At 43.2% G+C, this 15987-nt stretch overlaps 1 protein-coding gene across 1 annotated transcript; it reads right to left on the bottom strand.

The window, feature by feature from the left end:
* Positions 1-1018: 1018 nt before the first annotated feature.
* Positions 1019-11542, bottom strand: LOC127205282 (vascular non-inflammatory molecule 3-like). Its single transcript, XM_051164487.1, is given in 8 exon segments — positions 1019-1222; positions 2765-2938; positions 4534-4904; positions 6238-6529; positions 9444-9636; positions 11047-11177; positions 11292-11444; positions 11446-11542. Coding segments are annotated over 8 exon segments (1503 nt in total). The 5' UTR covers positions 11506-11542; the 3' UTR covers positions 1019-1093.
* Positions 11543-15987: the final 4445 nt, after the last annotated feature.

Below are 15987 nucleotides of genomic sequence, written 5' to 3' on the forward strand. Positions count from 1 at the left end.
TGCATAGATACTGACCATCTCCTATGTGGTTTTACCCTTTAAAAAGTCCTTCCTCATCCCTCTCCTTCACAGCAATCTCAAATTTGTCCTGCTAGTGGCTAATCGATCACCTTTTAATTATAATTGAATCGGTGGCTAATCAATACTCTTTTAATTATAATTGAATTGAGTCTATTATTTTTCCCCCCGGCAGGGGTCACAAACTCTGTAACGCACACATCTGGTAATTCTCGTTTATTAACAGAGTCCCAAAGTGCTGTGAGACATCACATGGGGGAAAGAGTGGTGCTGTGTGATAAGCTTTGCCCTGCCCTTCCCCCCACCCCCCACCCCCTGGCCACACACACTCCCTTAAAGCCACAGTATTCAACTTTGGGTACACATCCTGATTATTAGGTAATCCTCATCATTTCTTAAAGGCCCATTTCCAAAAACTGTGGTTAAATTAAGTGTCCCATTGGGGGGAGGGGAGGGCACGGGGGATAGAGGAGTTAGCCACAGAGAAGACTGCTCGGGCATGGGTTCAAGCCAGTAGTAAGTCTTTATTAGCCAGCTGGGGACTACACTGGGTGTTTGAGATCCCAGTATAGTCCAGAGCCTTTCTCAGGGTAAACTTTGAAACACACACACACGTTCTGGGTTGAAATACTTGAGTTAACAAGAACAGTTATCCAGAAGCGGAACTTCAGGAGCTAAAAAGTAAGGTTAATATATTTTGAAACGTTCCCAGAACTATAAGGACTTTGATGGATTAGGTCTTTCTTTTAGTTTTGCAGGCGGTGCTGTCTATGTGCCGAGTTGTGTTAAGGTCTAGGGGCCTACTAGGTTCTGGGGACCTATTACATGTCCCACTCTCTTAGTACTTCCCAGTAGAAATTGAATTTGATCATGCATTTTGAGGGTACAAATCATGTCCAGGTCATAGCAGGCCAATTGCGTTTTAATTTTATTGTTTTATTTCTTCATTGAGTTTTCCCTTTCAACAGCTTTCGTTGCACCTTCTAATTGAACCCTGCAGATGCCCACTCTCTCTCTCTCATGTACGGCCCCCTCTCTGTGCTAGGCTAATCCTGACAGTCCCCAGTGAAGAGGCTCATTGTAACTTCCCAGGTCCCTGCCCCAAGCGTGGAGGGTCCTTCTCGTACACTCTTCCGTACAGGGCCATCACTAAGACAGGCAAAGAAGCTCCTCCTCGGCTCTTGAGACGTCCATCTCTTGTGACCTGACGAAAGACAGCAAAGAATGAACTCCAAAGCAGAGCTCGGTTTCCAGCAACATCTCCTTCTAGAAACATCCCTCCTAAAGCAGCGTTGGGTGGTGTAAAGGGCACACGATTTGATGGCAGAAGACTCGGCTTAATGCCTTTGGTCTAATTATAGAGGGATGGGGTGAAGTGTAGCAAATCATCCCTTTTAAGGCTAGTGAAAGAATGTACTAAACATGCTCTTTAAAATCATGAACCACTACCTAACTGTTTGCTGCGCTATAGCAACTTCTCATCACTCCCCATGGGTAACCTCCGTGTACAGGGATTCCCAGGTACTGAGCACTGAACCCAGGGTCTTGTGCGCCCTAGCAGTCTTTCTACTCACGCTCTCCAGTCTTAAGTTTTTACAATTAGTTTCACTCTTCAGATTTACATATTGATCTTATGTCAATGAATGTTTGACCCACACGTACGTGTCTGTTCACGTACATGCTTGTAGCAAGCAGAAGTCAGAACTGGGAGTTGGACACAGATCCCCTAGAATTGGAGTTACAGATCTGCCTGAGCAACCCCACCGTTTGCCTGCATGTTTGTATTTGCGCCATGTGCTCACAGTGTCTGAGGAAGCCAGAAGAGGGCAGCAGAACCCCTAGTACAGGAGTTACAGCAACAGTTGTAATGTATGTGCATTCTGGGCCTGGCTCCCAGGCGCCCACTGCTCTTAACTGCTGAATCATCCCTTTAGCCAATTTGTGTATGTGTGTACACACATGTAAATATATATGTATATATATATATATATATTATATTTATTTATTTGGATGTTTTTGTTTTTGTTTTTGTTTTTGAGACTGAGTCTATTTAGTCCTGACTGTCCTGGAACAAGCTGTATAGACCAGCCTGGCCTCAAACTCACAGGGATCCACCTGCCTCTGCCTCTTGGGTATTAAGATTAAATTTGTTTATTTTTATTTGGAGACTAATTCTCACAAAAGTGTCAGTTCAGAATGGCCTTGTACTCAGTTTGTAGCCTAAGCACGACTTGAACTCCTGACCGTCCTACCTCGGTCTCCTAAGTAGTTAAGAGGCTAGGCCCTGCTAGCTGCAGTATTTAGTGAACCGTGCTTAACTTTAACTTGAATCTTCTACATTATACAAAGGGTTACTAGCAAATATTCTCAATATGCCTCAATTTGTCAATCGCAGCATAAGTTCAGACAGCTTGTTCTGTCTCACCTAGCGTGCCTGTGACATCATTTTTCATAGACTGCAAAGGGTAAGCTTTCCGTATTGCCCCTTCTTTCTTTTCTTCTCTGTCTCTCTGTCTCTCTGTCTCTCTTTCAAGACGAGATTTCCATGAGTAGGGCTGACTGTCCTGGAACTCCCTCTGTAGACCAGGTTGTCCTTGAACTCAGAGAGCTCTACCTGCTTTTGTCTCCCAAATGCTGAATTAAAGGGACCGAGACACCACCTCCCAGCCCTTTATCTCAAAGATCTTGATTATTCTGGTCTACTTCATCTATTCAAAAGAAATGTATCTTCTTAATGGCCTCTTACCTCATAATATCTTTCTGGGGCAAGCTGACTCCCACTTAAGACGATCTGTGGGAAAACATAGCTTGTCCCAAAGGTGCCACTGAGAGAGAATTCTTCAAACTTGGTAAAAGCTGACCCCACTGGTTCCCCACAAGTTTTCAGGTTGGTGGTTTGACACTTCAGCAGTGTGCATATCTGTGAAAAAGAGTGAAAAGAAAAAGCAGTCGTAACTCAGTTTCAAGGAATAGTTTCCATTTTAGCAGTCACAACTTCTTAAATCTTAAATCAAAGTCGGGTGTGGTGGCACAGGCCGTTAATCCCAGGACTCAGGAGGCAGAGGCAGGCAGATCTCTGAGTTTGAAGCCAGCCTGGTCTAAAACGCAAGTCCAGGACAGCCAGGACTACACAGAGTAACCCTGTCTCAAAAAACAAACAAAACAAAACAAAACAAAAAAATCTTAAGTCAAACTTAGTAGACCAAGATTATTATATTTTTTCCTTTTTCTTTCTTTCTTTCTTTCTTTTTTTTTTTTTTTCCTTTTTTTTTTTTTTTTTTTTTTCTAAGACAGGGTTTCTCTTGTTAGTCCAGGCTGTTCTGGATCTCGATGGGAGGACCAGGCTAGCCCCAAACTCAGAGATCCACCCGTCTTTGCCTCCTGAGTGCTGGGATTAATGGTGTGCACTACTGGTAATTCTAACTTGGATTGTTTTATAAACTATTTGCTTTGGTTAAATCTCTTTTCTTTTAACTCAGTCATGCTTCCATGTGCTACAGTAAGTCACAAATTAATTTAGCCCTCGGATGACAAGTTTGCAAAACACTTCTCTAAAGTAAGAAGAGGACTGCTGGGAGTTGGTGCATACCTTTAATCCCGGGACTTGGAAGGTACAGGCAGGTAGATCTCTGTGAGTTCGAGGCCAGCCTGGTCTACAAAGTGAGTCCAAGACAGCCAAGATAACACGGAGAAACGCTGTCTTGAAAATATGCTTTTACTTTGTAAACAAGGGGGAAAAAATGGCCTGGCTACAATGAAACAAATGAAATATTCTGGGGCTGCAAATAAATCCATGATAAATGCAACATTATACCAATTAACTGAATTTAATTCAGTTTTTAAGGAAAAGCTATGATAACTGTGCTATTTTATATTTTGTTTGTCAACTTGACAGAGCTAGGATCATTTCAAAGGAGGAACCTCAACTGAGGAAACGCATCCGTCAGATTGTCTGTAGGCAAGTCTATGGGGGTGTTTTCTTGATTAATGATTATTTATGTGGGAGGGCCCAGTGCACTATGGGTGGTACCACCCTGGCAGGTGGCCTTGAGTTGTATAAGAAGAGAGGCTAAACCGGGCATGGTAGCACTCGAGGCAGAGGCAGGTGGATCACTGTGAGCTCTAGGCCAACTTGGTCTACAAAGGGAGTCTAGGACAGCCAAGGCTACACAGAGAAAAGGAAAAGAAGAAGAAAAAGAAGAAGAAGAAGAAGAAGAAGAAGAAGAAGAAGAAGAAGAAGAAGAAGAAGAAGAAGAAGAAGAAGAAGAAGAAGAAGAAGAAGAGAGGTTAAGCAAGCCCTGGAACAAGCCAGTAAGCAACATTCCACAGTGGTCTCTGTTTTCAATCCTGTCTTCAGTTCCTGCCCTGACTTCTCTCAGTGATGGACTGTGATCTTAACAGTGAGACAAATAAACCTTTTCCTTTCTAGGTTACATTTAGTCCCGGTCTTTATCACAGCAATAAGGAACAGTGACTCGGAAGAAAATGTAGCAGGCAGGTATCCGGGAGTTCTACCTGTAAGTAGTATTTGCCTTCCACTGTGTGCAGTCCGTCAAAGGCACCCAGGACATACACCTCATCCAGTCGACGCTCAGACATCCTGTAAGTTAAGTGGCAGCACAGGTCCTTTTGGCAAACTGTGTAATTCCCGGTGCTTCCCGTAAGCTTGGTGAAGCTGAACTCATCAAAATAAATCATCCCCGGGAAGTCTGCCTGCTCTGATGAGAATGGCTTGACACTTCTGGCATAAGCACTCCAGTCAACCTCCACAGGAGAGGCATGCTGGCGGGGCCGAGATCTCAACTCTGATAGGAGCAGCTGGCCGCTGTCTGTCTCCATGTCATAGTGGTACACTCTGACTGCTTCCGGGCTGTAGATTCCACTCCCTGGGGCCAACAGAAAGAAACGCGAATGTTGCTTCCAACTTTTAATGGTGTCAAAAGAGAACATTCCAATGAGAAATTAAACATAATGTCATTAAGGCACAATGACTTTTAAAAAGATGTTATTATAAATTCAATTTGACTATACTTTCTGCACAAGGTACAGAAATCATCATTTGAAGGGTTTTTTGTTGTTTTTGTTGGGTTTTTGTTTTTGTTTTTTTCTCTTTTAGTTTTTCGAGACAGAGTTTCTCTGTGTTATCTTGGCTGTCCTGGGCTCTCTTTGTAGATCAGGCTGGCCTCAAACTCACAGCAGTCCACCGGACTCTGTCCCCCAAGTGCTGGGATTACAGATGTGTGCTACCACACCCGGCTACATTTAGGTTTTTCAGGTTTTGTTTTGTTTTTGTTTTTGTTTTAATTTCCCTTTTTACACCGATTTAATAAGAAAATAAAAATCCTCCCAAACATGAAGAATAAGTTCAAACATAATAAGAATTAGGTCACCAGAGGATGACCTAACTAATCTATTTGGGTTTAAAATTCATTTGCAGTCATGAAAACTAGTCCAAGAGAAAAGCAACTATTACCCTTAATGGGGATCCTATGAAGAGTAAACTCTAGCAGGGCATGGTGGCACACGCCTTTAATCCCAGCACTTGGAAGGCAGAGACAGGTGGATCTCTGTGAGTTCCAGGCCAGCCTCTTCTACAAAGAGAGTTCCAGGACAGTCAGGGCTGTCTGTGAAACCCTGTCTGGAAAAACAAACAAACAAACAAACAAACAAACAAAACCTAAAACTGATTGATCTTAATAATTCTGGCATCACAAGATTGATTTCAACACTATTAATAGATGACAGATGTTGGCTAGAACATTCCTTAGGTCTAGTGTTGACTCTTCCTCTTCTTTCTTTTTTTAAGGACTTGATTTCTTCATAACCTCAATTTTCCCTCATGAAGCCAAGAGATAATATTTGCCTCCTATCCTCACCATAACAAAGCTCCTTAAGCAGAGGCTGTGGTGCTAGCCAAGCAGAGCAGTGTTTGTAGTCCCAGCACTCAGGAGGCTGAGGCCAAAGGATCATAAATTCTAGGCCTGCCTGGGCTGTATAACAAGATCCAGTCTCAAAAACAGAACAATCGGTTGCCTGTCCCCAGAAGACAAACATGTAAATTAATCAATTAAATCAAATCTGAAGCAGACACCCATAGTATTATTAATTTCATGAGAGCAGAGTTAGTCACAAAGCTGTTAAAGAAAAGTTTGGCTTGAAAAATCAATACAGAGTTCTTTCCCAAGACTGTCACTGCCACCTGGTGGCTGACAGAGCTACCTGTCATGTGCATCCTGGTGTTGTGGGTATTTGCAGCCAGCAGGTTCACTCCCATGGCTCTGGCCCAGGCTGAATGAAACGGGGCGGCTGAAAGCAGAGGTAGAGTATTGTACCACGCCGTAGGGTAGAGAACACTGTCGACCTGAGAGTCCTTCACAACCATCACAGCTGGGTCATAGGAAAAGATGTCAAAGCACGTGAAGATGCCAAGCTTCCCAAAGGGAGTGTCAAAGGCCACCAGCTCTGAATTGCTGGGGAAATCAAACTGAATCTCTGGTTCGAATAGATTGTACTGCCAAAGAGAGGACAAACAGGGAGACCCTGACTCAAAACAACCAAAAAAAAAAAAAAAAAAATTGCAAGGATCATGGCTGTTGTATCCATGAAGTCTGACACTGTGGCATGAATCAAAAACATTATTTTTTTTGGTTGGGGGGTGGGGTGGTTCAAGACAGGGTTTCTCTGTGTAGCCTTCGCTGTCCTGGGCTTGCTGTGTAGACCAGGCTGGCCTCAAACTCACAGCGATCCGCCTGCCTCGGCCTCCCAAGTGCTGGGATTAAAGGTTTGCACCACCATGCCCAGCTTCAAAACATTATTTTTAAGCATCAATGAGCAAGTGAAAGCAAACGATGTCTAAGAGTAAATATCTGTCTAAAACTGTAGGATGAAAAAGAAATGTTATTGTTAATGATATGTCTCCATGTATGGGTGTGTGCATTTACGTGTGGGTACCAATGGACAAGAGGTGTCTTCTGGAGCTGGAGTTTTAAGCAGTTATGGGTGGCCCAATGTGGGTGCTGGGAGTTAAACTCACACCCTCTGCAAGAACAGTGTGAACTCCTGACTGCCCAGCCATCCATCTCTCTAACTCACAGACAGGATGAACTCTGGAGTCTTATCATTTTAAAACTGTTTCCGCTGTGTAAGCCCTAACATGTGTTAATAAAATAAACTTCACTATGTCTACTCTGGGATTTATATAAATTAAATGAAGTTGTCTTAAAAATAACTTCTACTGTAGAGTTAAATCTTGCCAATTACTAAGCTGTTAGTTATCTTTTTTGGCTTTGTTTTGCTTTTCGAGACAGGGTCTCTCTGTGTAGCCTTGGCTGTCCTAGACTTGCTTTGTAGACCAGGCTGGCCTCGAACTCACAGCGATCCACCTTCCTTTGCCTCGCAAGTGCTGGGATTAAAGGCGTGTGCCACCACCACCAGGTAGTTATCTTATTTTTTTCAGCCTGATAGTTGATTCCATGATGCACACTTTGTATTGATGGCAGCCATGACAGAAACTGTGGTGGTTTGAATGAGAATGGCATCCATCGGACCTGCCCCTTTCTCTGAGGAGAAGAGGAGGGGAGGATGGAAGGAGAGATTTGGGAGGAGGGGACTGGGAGCAGAGGAACGGAGGCTGTGATCAGGATGTAAAGTGAATAAATTTTTTAAAAGAAAGAAAAAAGCTGGACGTGGTAGCACACACCTTTAATTCCAGCACTTGGGAGGCAGAGGCAGGCAGATCGCTGTGAGTTCGAGGCCAGCCTGGTCTACAAAGTGAGTCCAGGACAGCCAAGGCTACACAGAGAAATCCTGTCTCAGAAAACCTGAACAAAACAAAACATGAAAAAAAGAAGAAAAAAAAAAACAATGGAATAAGTTTTTTAAAATTTGAATATAATAAAAAAAATAAAAAAAGAAAGTGGCCCCCATAGACCTATAGGGTGTGGCACTATTAGGAGGTGTGGCCTTGTTGGAGGAAGTGTGTCACTGGGGGAGGGCTTTGAGGTTTCAGATGCTCAAGCCAGGCCCAGTGTCTTCCTGTCTCTTTCCTTCTGTGGGCAGATCCCGGTGTAGAACTCTTGGCTCCCCCAGCACCATGTCTGCCTGCACACCACAATGCTTCCCACCATGATGATAATGGACTAGACCTCTGAGCTGTAAGGCAGCCCCAGTCAAATGCTTTCCTTTATAAGAGTTGCTGTGGTCGTGGTGTCTCTTCATGGCAATGAAACCCCAACTATGACAGAGATGCTAAGATGTTGAAAATTTCTCAGCTCTTTGTCCTCAGTGTTTGTCACGACATTGTTATTCTTGTCCGGCAGCTGAGTGTGTCTGGCATTGCTTTGGTCTCTCCTAGGTCCTGGTTGCTTAACCCAGGCTGGAGGAAGTGTGTTTGCATAGCTGGGGCTTCACTCGGTCTGACGTGTGCAGTCTGGCATCAAGCTACCCTACTGTGTTCCGGGATCCCTTGAGCCACTCCTGCACCTCCACTCACCTCCTTTGTGGTACTGCATCCTACACAGAACAGTGAATGGCTCATTCAGGATAGGTATGTGACCTAGCTGGAATGAAGGAGTGGTGAGGCCATTTTGAGGTTTCTGAGTAACAGAAATAAATGTGTCTTCCTGTGGACTTCATTCATAAAGAAAAGGACTTGGCGTTGTGCTGCTCTAGCCACATGACTGCTAAAAGGACAGCTACCCTGAGCAAAAGCTGCTAGTGAGACCTAGAGGGGTGGGTAATATGTCTGAGAGATGGGCTGACTGTTCCTGGAATGGGACCTACCTTTTCTGTGCTAAGTTATCCTTTTTAGCTACACAAACATAGATATACCCCCCCTTTTTTTAAAGACTTGTTTATTTATGTATTTATTATATACAGTGTTCTGCCTCCATATGTACCTGCCTGCCAGAAGAAGGCACCAGATTTCATTATAGATAGTTGTGAGCCACCATGTGGTTGCTGGAAACTGAACGCAGGACCTCTGGAAGAGCAGACAGTGCTCTTAACCTCTGAGCCATCTCTACAGCTCCTCCACACCCCCTCTTTTTAAAGAACCAGTTTCTATTGGAGTTTTTGTTTCATTACAATCAAAAAGTCATGTTGAAATAAATAGTATCTTAGCATTAAACAATAACAAATTACGTAACCCTAAATCCTCTGATATTAACTCAAAAGATGAGACAGCATCTCTCCTTCTTTCACAAAAGATCTTCAATATTTGTGAGACTATTGTCACATCTGTTCTAACATTTTGCTATGTTCAATTTTATAATTAATTCACACTGAGAATGAAATTACCTTTTTGAATAGGTAATAATTATGAGATGTTTATGCAACAGTTACATGTCCAGTATCTAACAAACAAACATGCATATACATCACAAATTAAATAACCCAAGTTTAGTGAAGGTGTGAGTAGTTCCTACCTTATGGTAGCGGGCTGTTAGCCTACCCTCAGTGTCAAACACCACGTTGGTGTTGTATTGATAATGACCATCTGGAGGACACTGAGGATCAGTAGCATTGCATGGCTTCTTGTCCCCCATATTTGCCACAACATAGATGGAATTTTCCTTGGCGAGGCAGCTGAGTCTCTCCTGTACTGGAGCGTAGCCAAACCTAATTCAACAAATGTTGCCTCAAGTTGATGACATGACAGTAACTTCCAAACTGCCAAAGTGGAGCTATATTATTTGCCATTTCCTATAATGCTCTAGTTCAAAAATCAGCATAGAAGACTTTAAAACTCTCCAGAAGACTGGGGAAATGGCTCCGTCAGTAAAGTTCCACCTTCTAAATGTGAGGACCTGAGTTCAGATCTCAGAACCCACATAAACGCCAGGCTTGGCAACATGCACCTGTAATTTTTAGCACGAAGAGATGGGAGACAGAGCCGGACCCCAGATACTTGTGGGTCTGTGAGCCTGCCTTATGTGGCAAGGTTCCAGGCCAATGGAAGTCTCTACTTCAAACAGTGGCAGATGGTACCTGCACACTTACACCCATGGTTGTTCTCTGACCTCCAAATATACACTGTGCACGCTCACATGTGCACACAGAGAGATGACTCATGCCCATGTATATGCATGCACACAAAAGAAAAATGAAAGCTTATGTGCAACACAATGTCTCTTCCATAAGGGAAATAGAGATGTGATGTCATTTCCCTTGTATTACAGATAAAGAAAGGAACAGAGCAATGAGCATTTGTGCTATGTACCTCATACCTCAGCTGGGAGGTCGTATGATGCACTTCCTGTTTCAAGCCCCATGCAACTTCTATGCACTTTTAGCTGCTATGAAGTCATGGTGACAGCATTGTTTTAGAAATGCAAGCTCATTAATCTTTTCACTATACTTTCTTTTCTTTTCTTTTCTTTCTTTCTTTCTTTCTTTTTTTTTTTTTTTTTTTCTGAGACAGGATTTCTCTGTGTTGCCCTGGCTGCCCTGGACTAGTGTTGTAGACCAGGCTGGCCTCGAACTCACAGCGATCCACCTGTCCCTGCCTCCCAGAGTGCTGGAATGAAAGCCGTGCACCACCACTCCTGGCTTCACTATTCTTATGGAAGAGGCAGGTGCTCCCGGGAGAACCCACTGAGTCGTACCTGAGAGCACTGGTTCCAGGCACAATGTTCTCGCCTGGCTGAAACTCTCCTGTACACACTTATTGAAAACAGTGTGTTTTACATGCTAGGTTTGAAAGAGAACTGCAGTAAGTAATGAATTGTGTATTCTCTTTTGTTTGTTTTTGGTTTTTTTTTTTGAGACAGGGTTTCTCTGTGCAGCCTTGGCTTTCCTGGACTCACTTTGTAAATGAGGCTGGCCTCGAACTCACAACGATCTGCCTGCCTCTGCCTGATTTGAGTATCCTTATCTAAAATCATTCACCCGATGAAGACCTGTTGAGCAGTTAAACACGATGAAACATTACTCTAATGCCACTGACTGCTTGGTCATCAGAAAAATCACGAGTCAAGCTTGGTGACTTTGCTGGTCCCTCTCATCATAAACTCCTTAGCACGACGTTACCTCTTAGGGTCTCTACAGGGAACCCAGTTCACTCCAGGGTCCGGGATATTCTCCAGATAGGGGTAAATGGTCTCCCTGGTGAAGATCCAACCATAGATTCCATCTTCTGGGGTCACGATGACATGTGCACCCTGCTCAAAACAAGTATGGAAAGAAAAAGCTCTCAGCGTCTCCAAATACACACTCTTGTCTTGCTGCAAATCTAAATATCATCCCAGACATGAAAAAATAGAAAAGGACGATACCTGCTTGGCTGCCAGCTTGATTGCTTTCTCCAGACCATCTATGTTCTTTTTCATCAGGAGCCAAGCCTCTTCGGTGGAAACGGGGGTTTCTGTTTTGTTTGGCAATATGACAGCATGCTCATACACAGCAGCCACAAACGTGTCCAGGGCGCCCCACAGCCTGGGCAAAGAGGACAAAGCTCGCGACCCACTGAGGAAAATATAATGATGCCATAGTTAAAACGTCGTGATCTTTGAAAAACAGAAGACTCTTCTGAAGTCCTGCCGGCAGCCAGCTACATTTATCTCCCTGTGAATATATTATGCAACGCGGCGTTGAGGAAAGAGGCTGTGCAAAACTGGCAGCCGAAAGTACATAATTGCGTGAGCATGGGTTGGCAGCAACTGTTGGCGGCTCATCTCTAAAAGGTGTTGCTGTTACTTTAAAGGTATTGCCCTTCCTCCCCCCCCAACCCCCACCACTTCCTTCTGCCCTACCCAGGAAGAGGCCTTTTATTTAGCCAAACAGGGAGACAAGGTTACATAGCAATATTTGCGGTATGATAAAAGACAGCAAGCAGACCCCAGGAAACAACACAGTTAACAATCAGACACAAAGCACCAGAAGTGTTCTTACAAAAAAAGGGGTATTACCGAACCAACCAGGTGAGTCCACACAAAACATACCGGTCAAACTCTTATTTGGTGTATTTTTAAATGAAAATTATGTTATTAGTACACCAATATTTCCATTAGTAGGGTTAATATTGGATTTATACTTAAGGCTGCAGCAGGGACAGAATAGCATAAGAAAAGCTCCAAGGTTTGGTTTTGGTTTTGTTATTTATTTTATTTGTGTGGGTGTTTTGGGTACCATGTGCAATTCTATGTTTGTATGAGTGTATGTGTGCCATACCCATGCCTGGAGCCCAAGAAGGTCAGAAGAAGGTATTAGGTCCCCCTGGAACTGGAGTTTCAGACGGTTATAAGCTACCATGAGGATATTGAGAAACAAACCCGGGTCCTCTGAAGAAACGAGTGCTCTTTACTATGAAGCCATTTCTTTGGCCCTTCCTTTTTTGTAATTATTTGAGAATTTCATACATGTCTATAATGTGTGTTAAGTCAAACTTACAAATCCAACCCCATTATCAAGCCTCCAATTCCACCTCTAACCCCCACCTCTCCCTCCCTCTGTCTGTCTGTCTGTCTGTCTGTCCCCCCACTGAGTGCCCTTAGGGCTGCCTGGGCACACAGGAGCATGGATGTAGCCTTTCAGGTGTTACATCCCTGAAAAAACAAAACAAAAACTGAAACGCACCCTTCTTCTTCTCTCAGCAACCCTCAGTCGCCACCTTCACTGCAGGTCTGATGCTTCTCCTCCATCCACGCTAGATTCTAGGCAGCTTGTTCTAGAGTAGGTCAGTCTTGGGCATAGTCTCCAGGCTCTGAGTTCCTGTGCACCATGACCCTTTCAGGACCAGCAAACACTATTTACTGTAGATGTTCGCTATTTCTGGCTTTTACACTCTTTCCACTCCCTCTTCCACAACTCTCTCTGATCCTTGGTGATATAGATGCATCATTTAGAGGCGAGCACTGCACTGTTTCTTACCCTCGGCACGCCAGAGTAAGAAATTCATTATGCCATCTTAGCTGTCCATCTCTTATTTCTCACTCTGGAGACTGTTGTTCATCACTGAGAAACCCCCCCACCACACACCCCCAAAACACAGCCTCCTATTCCGCCGCTCAGACTTCAAAACAGTCTGCGATTTTCTCCGTGATTTCAAGCACCAGCACCACCGACGTGCTACTATACTCTATTCAGGCCACTGTAACAAAATACTAAGGATTTTATAACCAATAGAAATTTGTCTCTCATCGTGCTGGAGGATAGGAAGCCTGAGATCAGTGTGGCAGGAGATCTTGTGAGACTACACTCACCCATTTTATAGCCCACCATGGCCTTGCTGAGGACTTGCCGGATGGAAGAGATCAGGCAGCTCTCTGGGGTCTCAATTACAAAGGCGCCAGCCCCATTTATGAGAACTCTACTTTCATCGTCACCACAAGGCCACACCCCGAATACAATAGCCTTGACTGTTAAGATTCTACAGAAAACCTTCAGCCCACTCCATGATCCGTGGATAATAAACAAGGTGATATTTCAAGATATTCAGATAAATATTTATTAATTAGGTTACAAAATAATTGTCATGTTTATTTAAAAAACAAAACAAAACAAAAACAAAACCTTAGAAGTCTTGACCAAACAGAGGAGTTTAGGAAAGGGCAATCTAAATGCTATCTGTCATGTTAGGAAAATAAGGGCTTCAGGGGAGGACGCGATGGGTAAAGTCCCATGCATGTCAGCACAAGGAACTAAGTTTGGGTGTCCAGAACCCACGTAACAAGACATAAAGTGGAAGCAGAAGATGCCCCAGAAGCTATGGGCCTGTTAGCCTGGTGTACCCAGTAGCCACCCATACCTATCACACACACACACACACACACACACACACACACAGAGTACTCTCACATAGAACTTTCATTAATAAGTAATGAATGGCGCATAATTAACACGAGAAAAATCATAAGATAACATGACTGAAATTTGGAGAATGCAGGCTAGAGAGATAGCTCAGTAATTAAGAGCACTGTCTGCTCTTCCAGAGGTCCTGAGTTCAAATCCCAGCAACCACATGGTGGCTCATAGCCATCAGCAAAGGGATTTGATGCCTTCTTCTGGCATGCAGGTGTACATGCAGATAGGGCACTCATATACACTAAATAAATAAATATTTTTTAAAAAATGAAATTTGAGCTTGGTGTAGTGGCTCACACCTTTAATCCCAGCACTCTGTGAGTTCAAGGCTAGCCTGGTCTACAAAGTGAGTCTAGAACAGCCAGGACTGCACAGAAAAACCCTAAGTTGAAACAAACAAACAAAAAAAATGAAATTTAGAAATTGTCTTTTTCAATTTACATATAATAATGCCCTGAATTCATTTCTACAGCTTGCTTAACATAGGCTCTCTTCAGCAATATTACAACATCCTCCATCCAGGGAGCACAAAGCACATCACACTACATGGCTGGGTCTAAGCCCATTCACCCTGGAATGTCCTGGGCCTGATTTGTCTACATTCCTTTTCCTCGTGTGGTTCTTCTAAACCCACCCTACTCATAGGTGGTATTTCTGAATTCCTTTTTTTAAAAAAGAATTTTTTGTTTGTTTGTTTTTGTTTTCGAGACAGGGTTTCTTTGTGTGGCCTTGGCTGTCCTGGACTTGCTTTGGTAGACCAGGCTGGCCTCAAACTCACAGAGATCCACCTGCCTTTGCCTCCCGAGTGCTGGGATTAAAGGTGTGCGCCACCACAACCTGGCTCAAAAAAAGAAATATTTTTCAAAGGTTTTCGTCTTAGTGGATGTATATGCTCAATTATACACCTATGGCGTACATACCATAACGTCCATACGGAAGTCAGAGGACATCTTCCTGCAGCTGGTTTCCCCATTCACCTTTGGTAGGGTCTGGGGATTGAACTCAGGTCACCAGATTCTCAAATGCCTTTATCCTCTGAGTCGTCGTGACAGCCCCCTCTGAACTCCCACATTTTTCTGCATTGTTCCACATCTCCCAGTACTTGATGTTGCAGCGAACTTTAATTGAAGCCACATCCTGATGCGTCTGTTTGCCAGTGCTCATCTTGTCTTCTCAAAGAGATTCAGGTAGGAAAAACTGAGTAGCTATGTGCAGAATAAGAAAGCCAGATTTGTTGTTGTCTACGATACGAGCACCTTACTGTCTAACACACAGTGGCATTTGAATGCTATACGTATTTAGAGCATTCTTCCTCGTGTTCAAATGGATTGTAATTGTCCTGCTGTATCTTCTACAGTTGAAAACAGCAACTTCAGCCCGGTGTAGTGGAGAAAGGCCTGAATTCATTTCCACAGCTTGCTTAACATAAGCTCTCTGCTTTGCTGACCCCATACTTGTGGCCTGGTTTTCAATGGACTCCCTTCGTTTGCATATGAGTTGATTTAAGGTAGAAAGGTTTTCTTTTTACATCTTCTAATTTTATTTTTATTTTTATTACAGAATTATTGTTATTGCTTATTTCTTTAAAGTATTTTTTCAGATGTTCATTTGATTTAGGGAAATTTACAAATTTTGGGAATGTGTGTCTTTTTTACCCTTTGGTTTGATTCTGCTTCCGATCCCCTTGACTCTGATAACCCTTCCGCCTGGATGTGTCTTCTCTCTGGGCCTCCCTGTCTCTAAGCCCTGAAAAGGCATCCATAAGTTCACTTTAGGAAGAGTATCTAGGGATTGCTTCTCCATAAGATAACAAGAAAACTACATTTAAACTTTCTGTTGACATTTGAACTTGTCTTTGCTCACCTGAATAAAATCAAAGGAAAAGACATGGGAATTCCCCTGCTTTTCCCCCAACTGTCACTCCAGGAAGTGTTCCACTTTCTACCATGTTGAAATCAATCGGAAACTCAAAATAAATATTTTGTTACCTAAACAGGTGCTTCCTGTTTTAGGAATCAGGACTGCCCACAGAGGTCACTTGAGGTAACATTTTATACATACCAGCAAAGACAGTTTGGATTGTAAGGTTTGGGAAATGTAACCTTTAGAGTTTTGTACTAAAATAAATGTAACTGTTCTTTTAAATGTGTATGTAAATGAAGAGCTAAA

Source organism: Acomys russatus, chromosome 21, assembly GCF_903995435.1.
Source record: "Acomys russatus chromosome 21, mAcoRus1.1, whole genome shotgun sequence".
Classification (NCBI taxonomy): Eukaryota; Metazoa; Chordata; class Mammalia; order Rodentia; family Muridae; genus Acomys; species Acomys russatus.